General features: G+C 39.0%; 1 protein-coding gene across 1 annotated transcript in view; it reads right to left on the bottom strand.

The window, feature by feature from the left end:
• The window catches only part of SPON1 (spondin 1), a 365,804-nt gene extending 352,239 nt beyond the window's left edge, over nt 1-13,565 (bottom strand). The window contains exon 1 of the mRNA XM_081336752.1: nt 13,094-13,565. Coding sequence (XP_081192878.1) covers nt 13,094-13,331 — 238 coding nt within the window. The 5' untranslated portion in view covers nt 13,332-13,565. The remainder of the gene's footprint in view (nt 1-13,093) is intronic.
• Nucleotides 13,566-15,894: the final 2,329 nt, after the last annotated feature.

Here is a 15,894-nt window from a genome sequence, read left to right as displayed (position 1 = left end):
CACAGTTTAATTAACAGTACTACTTCTGATAACAGAGACATTTAAGTGCACCCCTTTTCAGGCAAGTATATTTCTAGACATGCCACATGTTACTAAGATTGCTTCCATTGGCATATTTTCAAACTTTCTAACATTCTTCCTCACTAAGCCCTGGTTATTCTCTCTAGTGGAAAGTACACTGAAGTTGAAAGCGAGCAGAAATATGGTGAACATTTAAGCTTTCTTATGAGACCCCAAAGATGCTTTTTCACAAGGCAACTGGACTTTCTTGTTTTTCTTTGAAGACATTTCACTTCTCATCCAAGAAGCTTCTTCAGCTCTGACTGGATGGTGGGGAATGGAAAGATTTATACTCCTGCAGATAGCTTTTCACTTTCATTATTTTAGCGAGTCATTAAAGCTACCTGGAGGCTTATCAAAATGTGGACACAGAGGACTGCTGGTTTGAAAGAAGGGTCAAAAAGTCTATCTATGTCAAAACTGAACACCCTTCTCTTGACAGAGGGGGAGGGATCTGACATCATCTATCTTCAGTCTATAAAACAGTACTTTTAGCAGTTCCAAGAAGGCTCCACACCCATTTGCACTACTCAGGTGACCTCGAAGACACAGATAAGCCTCCAGGTAGCTTTAATGACTTGCTAAAAGAATGCAAATGAACAGCTGTCTGCAGGAATATAAAACTTCATTCTCACTAACCAGTCAGAGCTGAAGAAGCTTCTTGGATGAGAAGAAAAACATCTTTAAAGAAAAACAAGAAAGACCAGTTGAAAAAGCATCTTTGGGATAACTATGACCTGGATGACTGAGTATCTCCATAGACTTTCTTATGAGAGAGCTCAAAATGGCCATTATCAACAAAATCATTGCCAAGAAACAGAAGGCATTAGCAGGGCTTCAGATTTGATCTCAAATTTTTTTCCTGGAGCCCATGGAAGGAAGGAAGAAAGTAGCATCTGTCTCTGCAACAGCCATAATGCCAATAGGTGCTACAGTTCGCATTCTACACTCCACAATACTTTGGAAGACTAAGGCTAAATATATGAGACAAAATGTTCATAACAAAGATTGAGAACCCAATGCCAGTTCTCCCATTTTAGCCTAGGTACCCAGAGATAAGCCCCATTAAGTTCAATGAAGTATTTCCCAGGAAAATGAGCATAAAACTATAATCTTAGTGGCATCCTCTGCCACATACTTATCAGTCACATTATGGGATTTTTTTAAAAAAAAACAGTGCTTATTGAAAATAAACATTCTCTTAATTGCCTTGTACTTCCTGCTGCCAGTAGTTCTGGCAGCTTAAGAAATAGACTGCCACCTTCAAGCTCTTATGCTGGATTAAAATTAGTGTACATAAATCATCTAACCAAATATGAATAAAGATATCACAGAATACCAAAGTAAAATGCATTAAGTTAGCATTAACTTCTGATTTTAGTTATGAAAAGGTGCCGACATGTCACTTGCACCATTACCATTTTCTCAAAGAGAAAATGCTCAGTTCACATCACACTATGACATGCTGTAACTTGTTTGGTTTTGGCTTAGCTTGTTCTACAAATCTATAAAATTTGCTTTAATGTATTGGATAAAAACTATTTAATCTGTAATTTTAAAAGAACCATGATTTATACACTCACCCATAGCCAGATAAGGAATTGAACCTGAATACATTCAGTTCTAGTCTAACATTACAACTATTACACCTGAATGACTCAACCACAATAGCTCTAACACACTCAATGACAATCCGAGGTGCTAAAGTTCACAATCTTATCTTCTCCTTCTTTAAGAACTTTACAATATTGTCAAAAGTACAAGAAGTTTCATATATTAATAATAGTCAAGGACTCCTGCTGAAGGTTGAGAATTCTGCTTTGCTTAGCATTACACTAATTTGGGAATAAACTGTCCTGGGAATGCAGCATCAGATATGTCCTAGATGGCTAGGTTGCACATGAGCTGATGAAAAGCTTGAAAGAAGATGGATTTTCCTAACTTTAATATGACTAGTATTGACACAATCAGAAGCAATCTGTTGTGCATTTTCATTGCTGGACTTGCTGCTGTAGCAGTAACTATAAGTTGTTGCAGGACGGAGCCTTCCTTCCTTCCTTCCTTCCTTCCTTCCTTCCTTCCTTCCTTCCTTCCTTCCTTCCTTCCTTCCTTCCTTCCTTCCTTCCTTCCTTCCTTCTTTCTTTCTTTCTTTCTTTCTTTCTTTCTTTCTTTCTTTCTTTCTTTCTTGACTTATATGTCTGTCTATCCTAGATACAATAATCCTGGGCAGTTCACAGAAAGATCAATAAAATATAAAAAATATACACTGCACTGTTTGTGCATATATGTATAGTGTAGCACTGTACTATACTACACCATCTGAGCAATTGTAAAATGTTCTAATTCACTGGACCAACTTCAGTTTTATACATTCAAACAATGATGATGATGATGCCGTGGTGGGAGACTTCTACTCCTTAGTATTTTGCCAACTCCGATAAACGTATCAGAAAATATTTTCTTTTTCAGACAATATGAAGATTTTTGTCCCTGCAGCATAATTCTGGTTCAAAGCTTATTCAATGTTTTACCCTGATGTTGCTTTTTGTGTTTTTTTTAAATAAGGGATTTTATCTAGGTGTGGATGAAACATATATAGTTGTCTATATGGCATATCCAAAGACAATGTTGCTAATCTCTAAATCACGGGTGTCAAACTTGCCACGTCACGTGACGTGTCGTGACATATTGCAACTCTTTTTGCATTGCCAGCAACGGGGTGGGCGTGGCTTCAATATGATGAAACCGCCCGTGGGCCGGCAGTTTGACACCCCTGCTCTAAATACTAAAGTTTGACCTCAGCCTCATTTTACCATGCAATATAATACACCAGCAATTTTCACAAATGACAATGGCTTGAATCCAGGATCTTCCATCTAAGGACACAAGTTTCTTCCTGTCTATGAAAGATGTTTAACCCAGCAAGTAAATACTAATAATTGAAAGAAGAGAACATTTGTTCCTCTAACTGTACCTTTTTCAGCTTCCATGACACCTGAAACTCTGAGTACCACAACTAAGACGACCCTTCCCTGGATAAGTCTCTATCCACAGATGCTGTCCATTGGCAATACTTCAAGCACAGATCTTCCAAAAATCTCAAGCAATCTTTCACTTATTCATATGACAAATTAGAGAAAGCAACAGATGATTGCAGATTATCTCACTGTTAAGAAATGCCTTTGAATGAGTAAGTGGTTTTTTAAAAAAATTGTTCATAGGATGGATACTTGCTTACATATCCAGTAAATGAAATCCCTCTACATGAATGATTCAAGTAAATAGAGCTGATCAGCTGGAGAGAGGCTAACTTTCAATGCTTAGCTCTAAACTTTATTTTCAACCACTCTAAAACCATCTAATATGGGGTCCTTGGTGCCCTCTGAGCTTGGTTGTTTTCTTGCGTACATTTCATTACCGAACTAGGTAAAATGATCAGTGTGCAAGAAAACAACCAAGCTCAGAAAGTAGTCTTAACCCTAACCCCACAGTTCAATCCTGAATTATAAATATTTCTATTTTATCCATGTAATATGTCTTTGGAAAAGGCACTGAACAAAATTCGATTTAATATTTGCTGAATTTCCCTAACCTAAGTGCTATTCTTTCTAAATACAAAAAATAAAAATGATGTCTGAAAGTTTAGATTTATAAATATAAACAAATAGTAACACCAAGAACTAGATAATGGGAAAAAAACTAAACCAAAGTACAAATAGGATTTTAATGTTATACCGAGAATCCATTAGGTTAATATTTTCCATTCCTATCACTTCTTGTATAAATCCTATTTTACTTATCAGAAATACACAGATATTTTCCTTACAGATGAAAGTGATAGCAACACAGGGGGAAAAAAACACCACTTTTCTTCCAGACTAGAGAGCTACAAAGCATCAATTAAAAAGAGTAAGACAAAATGTTAAGAGTGCATTTCAGAAGGGACTAGATCTCTGTCCCCTGTATTTTTATACTTTCACTGATCTGTGAATCTTTGTACTTTTGGTCAATAGAAACCCAAATGCCACATCAAATTGTTACAAGGCCGGGTTCACAAGGGAATTTTTTAAAAATCTTTTGACATAGAATGGGCAGCATTTTCCAATGCTAATGAAGCTGGTAGTAAAAAGCTATTTCTTTAAGAAGGCAAAAGATTTATAACGGTATGTACTGGGTGTTCCAACATTCTGCTGGAAGAATCACTCAGAATGTGTATTCCAGCCTAATTTTTAATACAAATTTTATTCAGCATGATTCATTGTTTCTACTTACAAGAAACGTGTTACCTGTCCTTGTTCTAATATTTTTTCTATGAAAAAAGGCAACTCTAAGTATACATGAGTGATATGACTTATTTTCCAATGTTACCATCTTGCTGAAAGCATAACCTCCCGGGCTTATTAGATTACATGAGTCTAATGTTGTTAGAATCCTTTTCAGCCCTTCCTGTTACAAAGAAAAATCCGAATATATGAATATTAAAGGTCCAAATCCAGTCACAGCATTTCACTATCAAAATGTCTCTGCATTTTAAAGTCATAATATATTCTTTGCAAAAGTTTGACTTATAGTTATGAAATAGAACTTAATAGTTCTATTAGTTAGAACTTAATCTTTCCATTCCCTTATTATCTCAGCTTGTGATAGAGCAGTAACTTTGTATGTCACCTCCTTTCCTTCTACTCCATTATAACTTTGAAGAAACTAGGTCCTCTCTAGCTTCTTCCAATGGAAAGTCAGTAGACAGTTTCATACTAATCACTTCAAGAACTTAGACTGTAACCCTAACTAAAAAATAAATGAATAACGTACTAGCTGGAGCACGTCAAGAAAAAGAAATTAATGAATTACTGGTGTTCATGTGACGTGATAAACTAATCTCACCTGACATGCTGAGTTCCTGTGAACACGATTAAATCTAAATGATACAGATATTCGCGAATTCTCACTTTCTGTGTCTACTGTTTTAGCAGCAACTATTAAATTCATTTGAATTCCTGTTTGCCCATTTGAAATTTCCAATAAGTTATCCCAAAGGTGGGTTTTTTTAAAAAAAAACCACCTTTGGGATAACCATGACCTGGATGACTGAGAATCTCCATAGACATTCCAGTGAGTTAGATCCATCCAGCATAATTAACAGATTGTTGAGGATTTACCTCTCAATTGTCTATCTGATCTTAGGAGATACTGGGAGATTCTAGCATCTCAGATAAATATTTCTTTGCCAAAGAAGTATATTTTCTGTGGTCCTCTCATATTTTACTATTACTGAAGACTCCACTGGCTCATTGTGAAGGTAACGTGGTCTGAAGCAAGCAAATGTCTGTGGATACTTATTTATTTAGCTTTTATCAATTGAACAAAACCAATTAAGTAAAAAAATATTAGCCATCTTTTCGCAGAAATCCAGTCTGATTACTTTCACACTTCACAGTAAACTTGGTTCTCCTGTGACTTTTTTGAAAGTTAAAATTGGGCCAATTCATATCATTTCCTGCAATTTCCTTTGTACTTTTTTCTAATAGTTCAAATTTATTTAAATCAGAAACATCAGAGAAATGGATAACATTTGATAAAATCTGGCCCGCCAAACAGCATGTGTTGTTCAAGATTTGGCCATAGGAAAAGTAACTGCTATTAGAAACTTCTGTTTCTGGTTAACTCCACAGTGGCATCAAATTCATATTTAAGTTCGGAAACTAAAGCAGGGTGATAGGGAGAAAATATTTAGGATAAGTGGGAATCTTACTAACATGATTTCTCTCTATACTTTAATGTAGAACAGTCAAAACAACCTAACATGGGTATTCAGTATCTACTCATGTTAAGTCTTCTAAGTAGCTGCTTGTCCTACAGTCTTTATAAGGAGCTTTCCTGTTAACACATGCCTAATGACTTTTGCAACTACTTTGTATTGAAAATTAAGTCAGTTCAAGCCTTAATTCCAATCCTGTGTGTTTTAATGTTCCTGAATTAAATAAGTTCCAGTTGCAAATTTCACCATACCTGAAATTTTCTTCTCTCCAGTTATAGGGAAGATGGTAGCCAAAATAATCACTGAAGCTGCTTACGTTGTCAGTACTTCTGATCCTTTTTCTTTTCTTCTTCATTCATCTGTCCTCCCTTCTTTCCTACTTGTCTTATTTTTAAAGGTTGGTGAACTGGTCTGTCATCACTGCTTTTTTTTCCCTGAGTCTTGGAAACTTGCCTATTTACTGTATGTTCTTTGTTGGAAAAATCTTCCTTGATTTTTCTCTTTGTCCTAACTTCTAATGTCTACTCTTTTCCTTTACAGCTAAGATTTTTGAGAGAATAGTCCTCCCTTGATTTTCCTTTTGTCCTCCTGCTACTTAACTTTAAGTACTCATTTCAGTTAGCTTTTTTGTGTACGATGCCCTAGCCCTGTGGTGGTGAACCTATGGCACAGGTGCCACAGGTGGCACGCAAAGCCCTCTCTGTGGGCACATGCACTGTCGCCCCAGTTCTAGGCCTTCAGCTGGGTTTTGTAAAACCTTGTCGCTTTAGGCCTCCACTGCTATGTACAAAAAAAAAGTTCAATCAATCAGTTTCAACTTCTCACGGAAAAAAAAAATTCTAGCAAAGTTGGAATTGATTAATTGAACTTTTTAGTCCCACCCAGTCTGCCATTACCACTACAGCCACACCCACCCAATTGGCCACACCCACCCGGCACCCGATAATACATAAGTGGGTTTGGGGTTGCAGTTTGGGCACTCGGTTTCTAAAAGGTTCGCCATCACTGCCCTAGCCTATAGAATCTCTGTTGGCTCTTGTTGCTAATTTTGTTATTGGGGAGATATTGTCAGTACTGGTGCTAGTAGACTTATTTACTGTATCACGTTGGACATTATATATTTAAGTTCCCTTGGTATTGTTGATGCAACATTTCAGGGTTTCAATCTGATCTTTTCACCAGATGTTCTGAGTTTTGTGGAACATCTTCCAATCTTTTCTATTTTCTAGTAGGGATTCCTCAGGGTTCAGTGATGGGCCCCTTATTAATTTATTTATACTCACTTCCAACAGGCTCCTTGATTTCATTTTACCAGTTCAATGATCACATCTATGTTGAGGACTTCTAGGTTCATTTGTCTATCCCTGTTTTTTTCTTTTGGTTTTCAAGGCTGCCAGCTGTGGTTCTCACCAGGCATGAGGAAGAGTCTAAATCAAAAGGTGTCAAACTCGTAACATCATGTGACGTGTCAAAATGTATCGTGACTTTTTTCCCATTGCTGGCAATGGGGTGGGTGCAGTTTTGGCGTAATGCATCTGGCCCATGGGCCAGCAGTTTGACACCCTTGGTCTAAATCAATGTTGATCTTGGAAAAAAACACTGTTAAAGGTTGTAATTTTTATTTCATTTAATGAATGTCAGTAAGATCCATCAATTCTACATTACAGAGATGACTAAGCAGGTGGCACATTTTTTGGGTCTCACATGAGTTATTGTACCAATCTGTTTTTTCAGTTCCCTCATTTAACTCCTTACTTAATTTGTATCTGGAATACTGGTACTCATTGTACTTTGGATCTTTCTTACTTTGCTCCCATATTTTTAATCACCAATATAATCAGTAGTTTGAATGTTCATGCCAGTATACATTGCTGATGCTGATACATCATGCCCTGTGTATGGTCATATCAGTATTTTTTTTTAAATGTGCTGGTGATTCAGGAACTTATGTATTTGATCCAACTACTTGGTGAAGATTAATACTTTTTCCTGTGATGAAAGATTTTTCTTGCTTTGCTCCAGTTCTGTAAAACTTGTCTCTCCCCTTCCATAATTACATTTGGAGTTGGACCTCTCAACATTTAGAAAAGCACTAAGCCTACTTTTTCTTCTTGAGCCCCTTTGAAAGCTAGTTTACTGTGAAAGTTAATATGTTTTTAAATTTTATATTAAAAGTAAAATGTAAAAATATATTAATTTGAATGTACAAATGTTGGCTTTATTATACCAGCAATTATATCAACATCTGTATTGTGCTTAGTTACAAGTCCATGTTAAATAGATACGTTGCTGCTACTACTACTCTTATTAACTGACTCAGTTAAATTGTGCAAATACAGCCACTAAATTCAGTAGGAGTTCCCTAAAATCTCCACCTCTTAATCAAGCAGCTAAATATTTTAGATTTAAAATAAATAGAATAAAACTAATTTTGCTAAACCTTGGCCCTTTGGGCTACTTATTTATTGATTTTATACATCCAGCCATTTTAAATATGTATTTTTGGATGGCTGACAATAAGCTACAAACATTTTATATCTACAGTATCTATCTCTATCATTATCTATCTACATCTATCTTTAAATACAAAGCTAAAAATAATAATAATAGAATAACTGAGGCACCACAACAATCTCACAACATAGCTGCACCTATAATGGGCTCAACAACCCAGTCCAGTGCCTGGAGAAGACCAGGTTTTCACAGCCTTGTAAAGGACTGGAGCCCTCTGAATCTCAGGGGAGAAGTTGTTCCATAGGGCAGATGCCATGACAATGTTAGGATTAAGAGCCACTAAAAGCAAGAAGAAACCTGTAGCGATAGTTCATTGTCTAGATCAGAAAGATCAATTTGTAGCATCATCCACTGAAGGATGGCTGTATGTATTCTTCAGAGAGAAGAAGGAGTGGAGTATTCCAGTTAGTTGTAGTTGTTGATATTGTAGAAAACAATCCCACAAACGCAAACAAGTTTGCCAAAATGTGATATCCCACATTTCTTACCATCATGTAGAGAATAGTAAGCTGCAATAAAGCAAGTCTTATATATATCTCCACAGCTATCCACGCTGATGTTTGCTGTGCTTAATAACCCTCCTGTTTTCCCAGTCTATGGTAGATTTATCAAGCCTGCAGGGAAATGCAATGGAAGACCCAGCTATAATAACATAATCACATACATGTCTATGCCAGCAAAATGTATTTCATGAAGATCATATGTAGATAGGATTGCAGCCTCAAATTAGCTTTATTTGAAGGGATGTCCCCAACTACATTGGACTCCTCCTTCATCTATTGCTAGTGGTGTTTCCTACCTTATATTTGCAAGGTGAGATAATGTGCTGTAGTTATTATTTACTGAAAGACACCTCTCTGTCACATTGTAACCTTTCTCATTTTTTATGACAGCTTCTATTTGGATTTAATGGAAGCCAAGGACACTAGAAGCAATGGGGAGTCTATTGCATAATAAAAGGCAGGACACTGAGATACTTTCAATCACCTAGGAACTAAGCCTTAAAGTCAAATACAGTACTTCCCTAGCCAGTTACAGATTCCTGGCCAATTCTGGGGCATCAAGAAAAGAAAGGTTGGTGTAGGGGGGCTACAGGTGTGCATCTCCATAGATGGATGAACAGTGTGTTTTATCACTCTTTCTCCACCATTGGGGACCAAAAATAAAAAAATATGTGTGGCATAGAAATTAAAGGCAAAATTATACTCGATGTTTCCAGAAAGTTCTTCAACTGTTTAATTGGAAGCTAGGTTTCTTGTTAGTTTCTCTTCCCCCTCTCTCAACCCTTTCTTCAAAGGTTCTTTGTGTGCGCTGTCCAAAAACCGAAGATTTAGAGCAGGGGTGTCAAACTCAATTTCACTGAGGGCCGCATCAGCATTGCGGTTGCCCTCAAGGTGGGTATGGCCAGGGTGGGCGTGGCCTACTGGGTGGGCGTGGCTAGAGTGCATATGGCTTACTGGGTGGGCGTGGCCAGTTCTACATTGTTCGCATCAAGGGTGCCTATGGGGGCCTGGGCAGGAGTGGGGCAGATCTGAGGGTCTCTGGCAGAAGGAGGGTCTCTGGGCCAGGGCCAAGGCAGTGGGGGCCGTTCCCTCACTGTTTCCAGGATGGCTTCGCGGGCCACATGAAACCACTTCGCGGGCCGGATCCGGCCCCCGGGCCTTGTGTTTGACATGTCTGATTTAGAGTAATTTCTGGAGCATTCAGGAAGGAAGAGGAAGGGGAGGATCCGTAATATTCCAAGGATCTCCTATAAAATGATCTTTTATTGTAAAAAGAAAGTAACCACACACAATTTCCAAGATAAAAAAAGGTTCTGAAAACTTAAGTCTCTATATCCTTCTAAAATCTTGTAATGTGGTGAGTTGCTAACAATTTCTGTTGGCTGGCTCTTTTAAACTGAAATTCTTTCGGGGGGGGGGAAATTACTCTTACCCTTGGATGAGTATACTTGGATAAAACTAAGAGTGGGGTGGAGAGGACTCTCTTTAATTTTAGACAGGAAGGAGCCCATCTTCATCCACACCCTTATTTTTTCCATTCTCTACCACAGACTAATGAATAATGTTAAATGATGAGCGTATGGTAGTTTCTCTCATTGCTATGAAATAATCTTGGTGAATTAAACTGACCACCGTTGATTATTAAAGGTTCCAGAATACTTCCTGGTATTGTGAACGGTATCACAAACTCTGGGTGTGAGCATGTATTCATCTGCACCAATGTCTTTGAAGGCTGAGAGCCTTAAAGTTCCTTTTGAGCTTTTGAAAAGGGTCCATAAATGGATTTAATTAATAAGGTGCCATTGGTGAATGTAAAGAGTTTTATGGCATACTTCTGTTGAATGGGCTTCTTTCTTTTCACCCCACCCCCAACCCAAAATTTTGTTCTAAGTGGACACAGCTCTTTAACAAAAAAAATATCTCCATTTACAATGCAGGTCGATGTCTTCTTATAGGCCTTTCTTCACAAAATTGTGTACTACCTATCTCCTAGTAACTGAAAGAGGAAAAAAAAACAGTACAGGGTTGAAGTTGTAGGAGATGTGCTAATGATCTGTTTGGCAAATGAAAGTGACCCATGGATAGACCCCAAATCATAAGAGGTATGGATTCACTTGGGGAATGGATTACAGCCTTCTTAGCTTCAGGCTCCAAATCATGATTTATTTTTCTTAAGAGTCCAGAGGATGACAAAAACACCTGGGCTATTTCTTGGCATCAGAATTTCCCACTCATTTCCTCAGCCCCTATTGCCTATATGTCACCTTTCCCATCTTATTCTAAAGAACATTTCCTTGCTTCCTGATAATTTATAAGCTGTGTAACCTCAGTTTGCCCTTAATTTAATCATCTTTTCTTGTTGCATTCTTTGCATTTTGATAAGATAATTTCTGGGAGAATCATATTTTTAAAAAAGTAGTACGGGAAGAAAAATCTGTTTCCATACAGTATTTAGTGTGATGTCATTCCATATTGCATGAGACAGACTTGTTAAATTCTTGTGACAGTTAATGAAAATAAAACAAAGTGACAATATTAAACTGCTATATAAGAAACAAAGTTGCACTGAACTGTATTATTCTCTTGCTTGATCCATCTGACTTAGGTTTTAGGAGATTTTTTGGGGGGAAGGATTTTAGCTTTGATAGTCATAAGTTATGTTTGCTAAATTTTTGATATCACATTCTTTAAAGTGCCAGCAGTTAGAACCACAACCTCTAACTGCTAGCAAATATGTAAAAAGCCTTTGATTGCATTTTGTTGGGATTTTTTTTTAAGTTTGTTTCAGGAGTTTGACAGATGTTTTCCTCCCATCCCACAACTTTTCAGATAAACCAAATCTTTATATTTTACAGCTTAACAGCTGCAAGAAAAACCCCCACTAAAAACCCGGAATCAAGTTGAGATATAGCAGGAAAAGAGTTGCATATTTAGAGTTGCAAAAGAGAATATTTAACTTTTTTCCCTATGTTTTGTTTCAACTACTTTTATTCAGCATTTCCCCACTAACCATAACATAGTCCTCTCATCACAAGTGGTTTATTGCTGATGAGAATCTGCTTTTATAGGAATATGTTTTAAGAGAGAGCAATTCAGGTCTCAGTTTAGTAATGTCTCATAGCAAGATTGATGTGTTATTTCGGGCCCGTTTTATTTATCTAAGCTATAGGTTAAAAAAAAGTAGGAAATGTAGCTGCCCCCATAATCATTTCAACCATCAGCACTTTCTAAAGGAAGAAGTGATGACTTTAGGTTTAGGATGTGCCAATTCTTCCAAAGAACGTTTTAAAAGATCTAAACAAATTAAATGTTGGATCAGGGAAGTTAAAGCTGCTTATCTCGGAGCGAATCTGCTATGCTGGCTGAACAAAAAGTGATTTCTCCATTGTTTCAGAAAGGAAAATGCCTTCTTCCCTTATTGTAGTTATTTAGATTTTTCTTATGACTCCTACCCTCAGGAGGGGAAAGCCCTGGCTTTATTCCATTCCCTGAACCCCAGGCAAGTCGATCTTGGGAGGAGAGGGGGGGCAGGAGAAGATTTAATTTCTATATTTTCCCATAAGACTCTGTCACTGCATGCTCCTCAGGTACAGAGTGCCCTGTCTTCATGCTAAATAGCTACCCCCAGGGACATCTAAGCAATAAACAGCCTTGACCCCTTTTACGAAGGGAAGGGGGTGGTGGGGGGTGTGTGAAAAAAAGGAACCAGACTTTAAAGCAGAAAACGCAAGAAAACTGGTGGTGGCTTCCAGCAAGCCTTCTCGGCCGGTGTGCAAACTTTTCCTATTCCCTCTATTTCCCAGCGAGATCACTGCAAGCCGAGGAGGGAATCTCCCTGGCCAAATGTGAAATAAGGCACGGCCGGTACATGGAACTGTGCAAAGGGCGATTAAGGTAAATAATAATAATAATAATAATAATAATAATAATAATAATAATAATAATAATAATAATAATAATAATAATAATAATAATAATAATAATAATAATAATAATAATAATAATAATAATAATAATAATAATACTGGCGCAGGTAGTAGAGGACCTGACTTCCCTTAAACCACGAAAGGCGGCGGGGGGGGGGTTGGGCAGGGGGAGACGGCCACGGGAAGAATTAGAAAAAAAAGAACAAGTGTTCTGGATTCTGCAACCGAAGAGAGTGGGGGAACAGTCCCGAGAAACCTCGCTAGTTCCCCGGCGTTTACTCTCCCCACGATCCGGCTCTGGGATCTTCCCAAAGCTCCCAAGGTGGACTTACCCCGGTAACTGTTTCCGGGCTTGTAGAATTCCGGATCGCCTTCCACGCGGAGGCTAAATTCATTATATCCTTCCCTCCTCGTGCCTTGGGCTCGCAGGATCCGGCTGCAGTAGCCTTCGGATTTCGAGGCTCTCTCTAAGGTTTCGTCCGCCAAGGAAGCCAATGTCAGCAGCGGGAAAGTCCAGGCGAGCAACTGCAAGGCTCGGAAAGCGCCCGAATAAGAGCGGCAGCGTCCCATCCTTGCGGGTGCCTCAACAACTTCACAAATAAAAGCAGAAAACGGGCTGCGGCTGCCGAAATCACAACGTGGACAGGTTGAAAGAGATGGCTGGGGAAAGCCTCCTCCTCCACAACCACCACAACCACCACCCCCCACCCGTCTCTCCTTTCTCGGCTCCGGAGAAAGCGAAGCAAGCCAGAAAAAAAACTAACCAACGCAGCCTTTATAATCAGTTGCAGCTCAAGGAGTCTCCTCTCCTCTCCACCTCCTCCCAAGCCTGGGGAGAGAGCGAAAGGCAAAAAGGGAACCCCTTCGGTTTTACGGCTTTCTTCTGCTCGATCGGAAGGATCCGTTTAGCCTTTGCCAAGGCAAGACGGAGGAGGAAAGAGAAGGGCTGATCTTGCCCAGCTTCGAAAGTGAAGTGCGGTTCTGTGTTTTTTTCCCAGACCTTGTAATTAGCAGCTCGCTGATGTTTACTTAAGTCCAAGCTCAGTTCGCGGGGGTCGGCGAAATAGCAGAGCTGGGTGGTTTGGTTACGGGGTACGGCGCTGTCGTCTCCAAGACGCGAGTGTATGTGTGTGCGTGTGCGGGGTGTATTTGTGTGTGTGTGTGTGTCTATGCGGGCGCCCGGATCGAACGGCAGTGCCTCGAAATTAATCACCTACATTCCTGCCTTAGTCTATATAGAAACTCTGGAGAAAAGAGCGAGCAGGCACGTTCTCATTGGCTGCTCTCTATTTCTCCTGGGCCACCACCAGACTCTGCAAACAAGGGTTGCCCGCCGATTTCTCGGAGCAGATTGACCCCGAGAGAGTCACCTCCGTGACATTAGCCCTCCCTTCCCCGTTTCTAGGGTCTGGCTGGCGTAAAGTTTCTGAAGAGCAAACTTTAATTGCCTGGAGAAGGAACGGGAGGGGGATGCACACACCGAGAGGTCGTGTCGGTAGTCTCTTGAGTGCTACGCGCTCGCCTGGAAGTCAGTTCCACTGAAGGATTAAGGAGACTTGCTGTAAATACCCTTGGGACGGTCGTAAATTGGAAGTTTAAACTCCGATCGCTGCGCCGTGACCTAGTTCCAAAGCGGGGTGGGGGTGGAGGGGAGAAGGGGACTTCGGTTTGATTTCCCCAGGATTGCCAATTTGTGATTTTTACCCCTTCCCACTCCCACCCCCCCCCCAAAAAAATACTTCTGGAGCAATGAATGGTCAGCTATGCCAAGCCTGAAGACTTGGGGTGAAGAAATGCAGGCCTGGGTGATTTTTGTCTCTTTGTGTAGACAGTGAGCTGTGCTAGGCTAAGATCTGGTAAAGAGTATCCCCAGTTTCTTCTGACACAAAATATACATGTAACAAGAGGCTGGATGGTGAATTGGGGATAATAAAAATAGCACACCTGGATGAAACGCAGGTGGGCAGAAACATAGAGCAGGATCATGTGCAAAGCACATTAAAAACTGGGGTTTTGACCAGATTATCATGGCTGCCATCTTCTGCCTTTTTTTTTGACTATACCCTGTGGGCACCTCTGCACAAACCAGTCCTGTTTATGTTCCTCAGGAGGTAACAGTACAGGTAGCCCTTGACTTACAACAGTTCATTTAGTGACTGTTCAAAATTAAAAAAGCAACTTATGACAGTTTTTTCACACTTTTTCACTCTTGCCACATCCCCATGAGGAGATCAAAACTGAGATGCTTGGTAACTGGTTCATATTTATAACGGTTGCAGTGTCCTGTGGTCACGTGATCATCTTTTGTGAACTTCTGACAGGCAAAGTCAGTGGGGAAACCAGGTTCACTTAACAACCATGTTACTAACTTAACAACTGCAGTGATTCACTTAACAACTGTGGCAAGAAAGATTGTAAAATGGGGCAAAACTCACTTAAAAATATTTTGCTTAGAAACAGAAATTTTGGGCTCCGTTGTGATCATAAGTTGAGGACAACCTGCATTTAAGAAGTGTTTTATTTTCAATGTTGGAGAGATTATTTAGTTACTGAGACTACTAACCTCATCTTATTTATTTTTTTTAAAAAAAGAACTTTTCACCAAGGATGAGGGATTTCAGATACCCCAGGGATCTTTTCACATAGTTTAAAAAGAACTGCTGTTGCTGCTTTAATACACAAACACACACACACACACACACACACACACTTCCAATAAGCCTTTTTTAGATCAGGAGCATGGAGAACCAGGATGGCCACAGTGATTGAGAAAAGTATACCTAAGAATGACTAGTGAATGACAAAAAGCAAGGTCAAAAACACCATTGTATCATTGTTGTTTTTTTCCTGAGAATGAGATAGAAAAATTAGAATCCCTTTTGCAGGATGAAACTCTCAGGAAATCTGAGGTCACATTTGATGATAACATTAAACCACAAACATTAGAAAAGGGGATTTGATAAAAGGGATAATTACCCAAAACAACGTATGTGTTATAATCACACACACATTACTATTTATTTGATTTCTATATTCTTTTTCTGCTCAATAAAACATGGCAGGACAAAAAGTAATCACAAAAAAATCCCTCCCACAGAAAAACCTCACAAAAAATAATATTAAAAACCAGTCT

This window comes from Vipera berus (assembly GCF_964194415.1).
Source record: "Vipera berus genome assembly, chromosome: 1".
Lineage (NCBI taxonomy): Eukaryota > Metazoa > Chordata > Lepidosauria > Squamata > Viperidae > Vipera > Vipera berus.
This window is presented reverse-complemented; position numbering and strand designations above follow the sequence as displayed.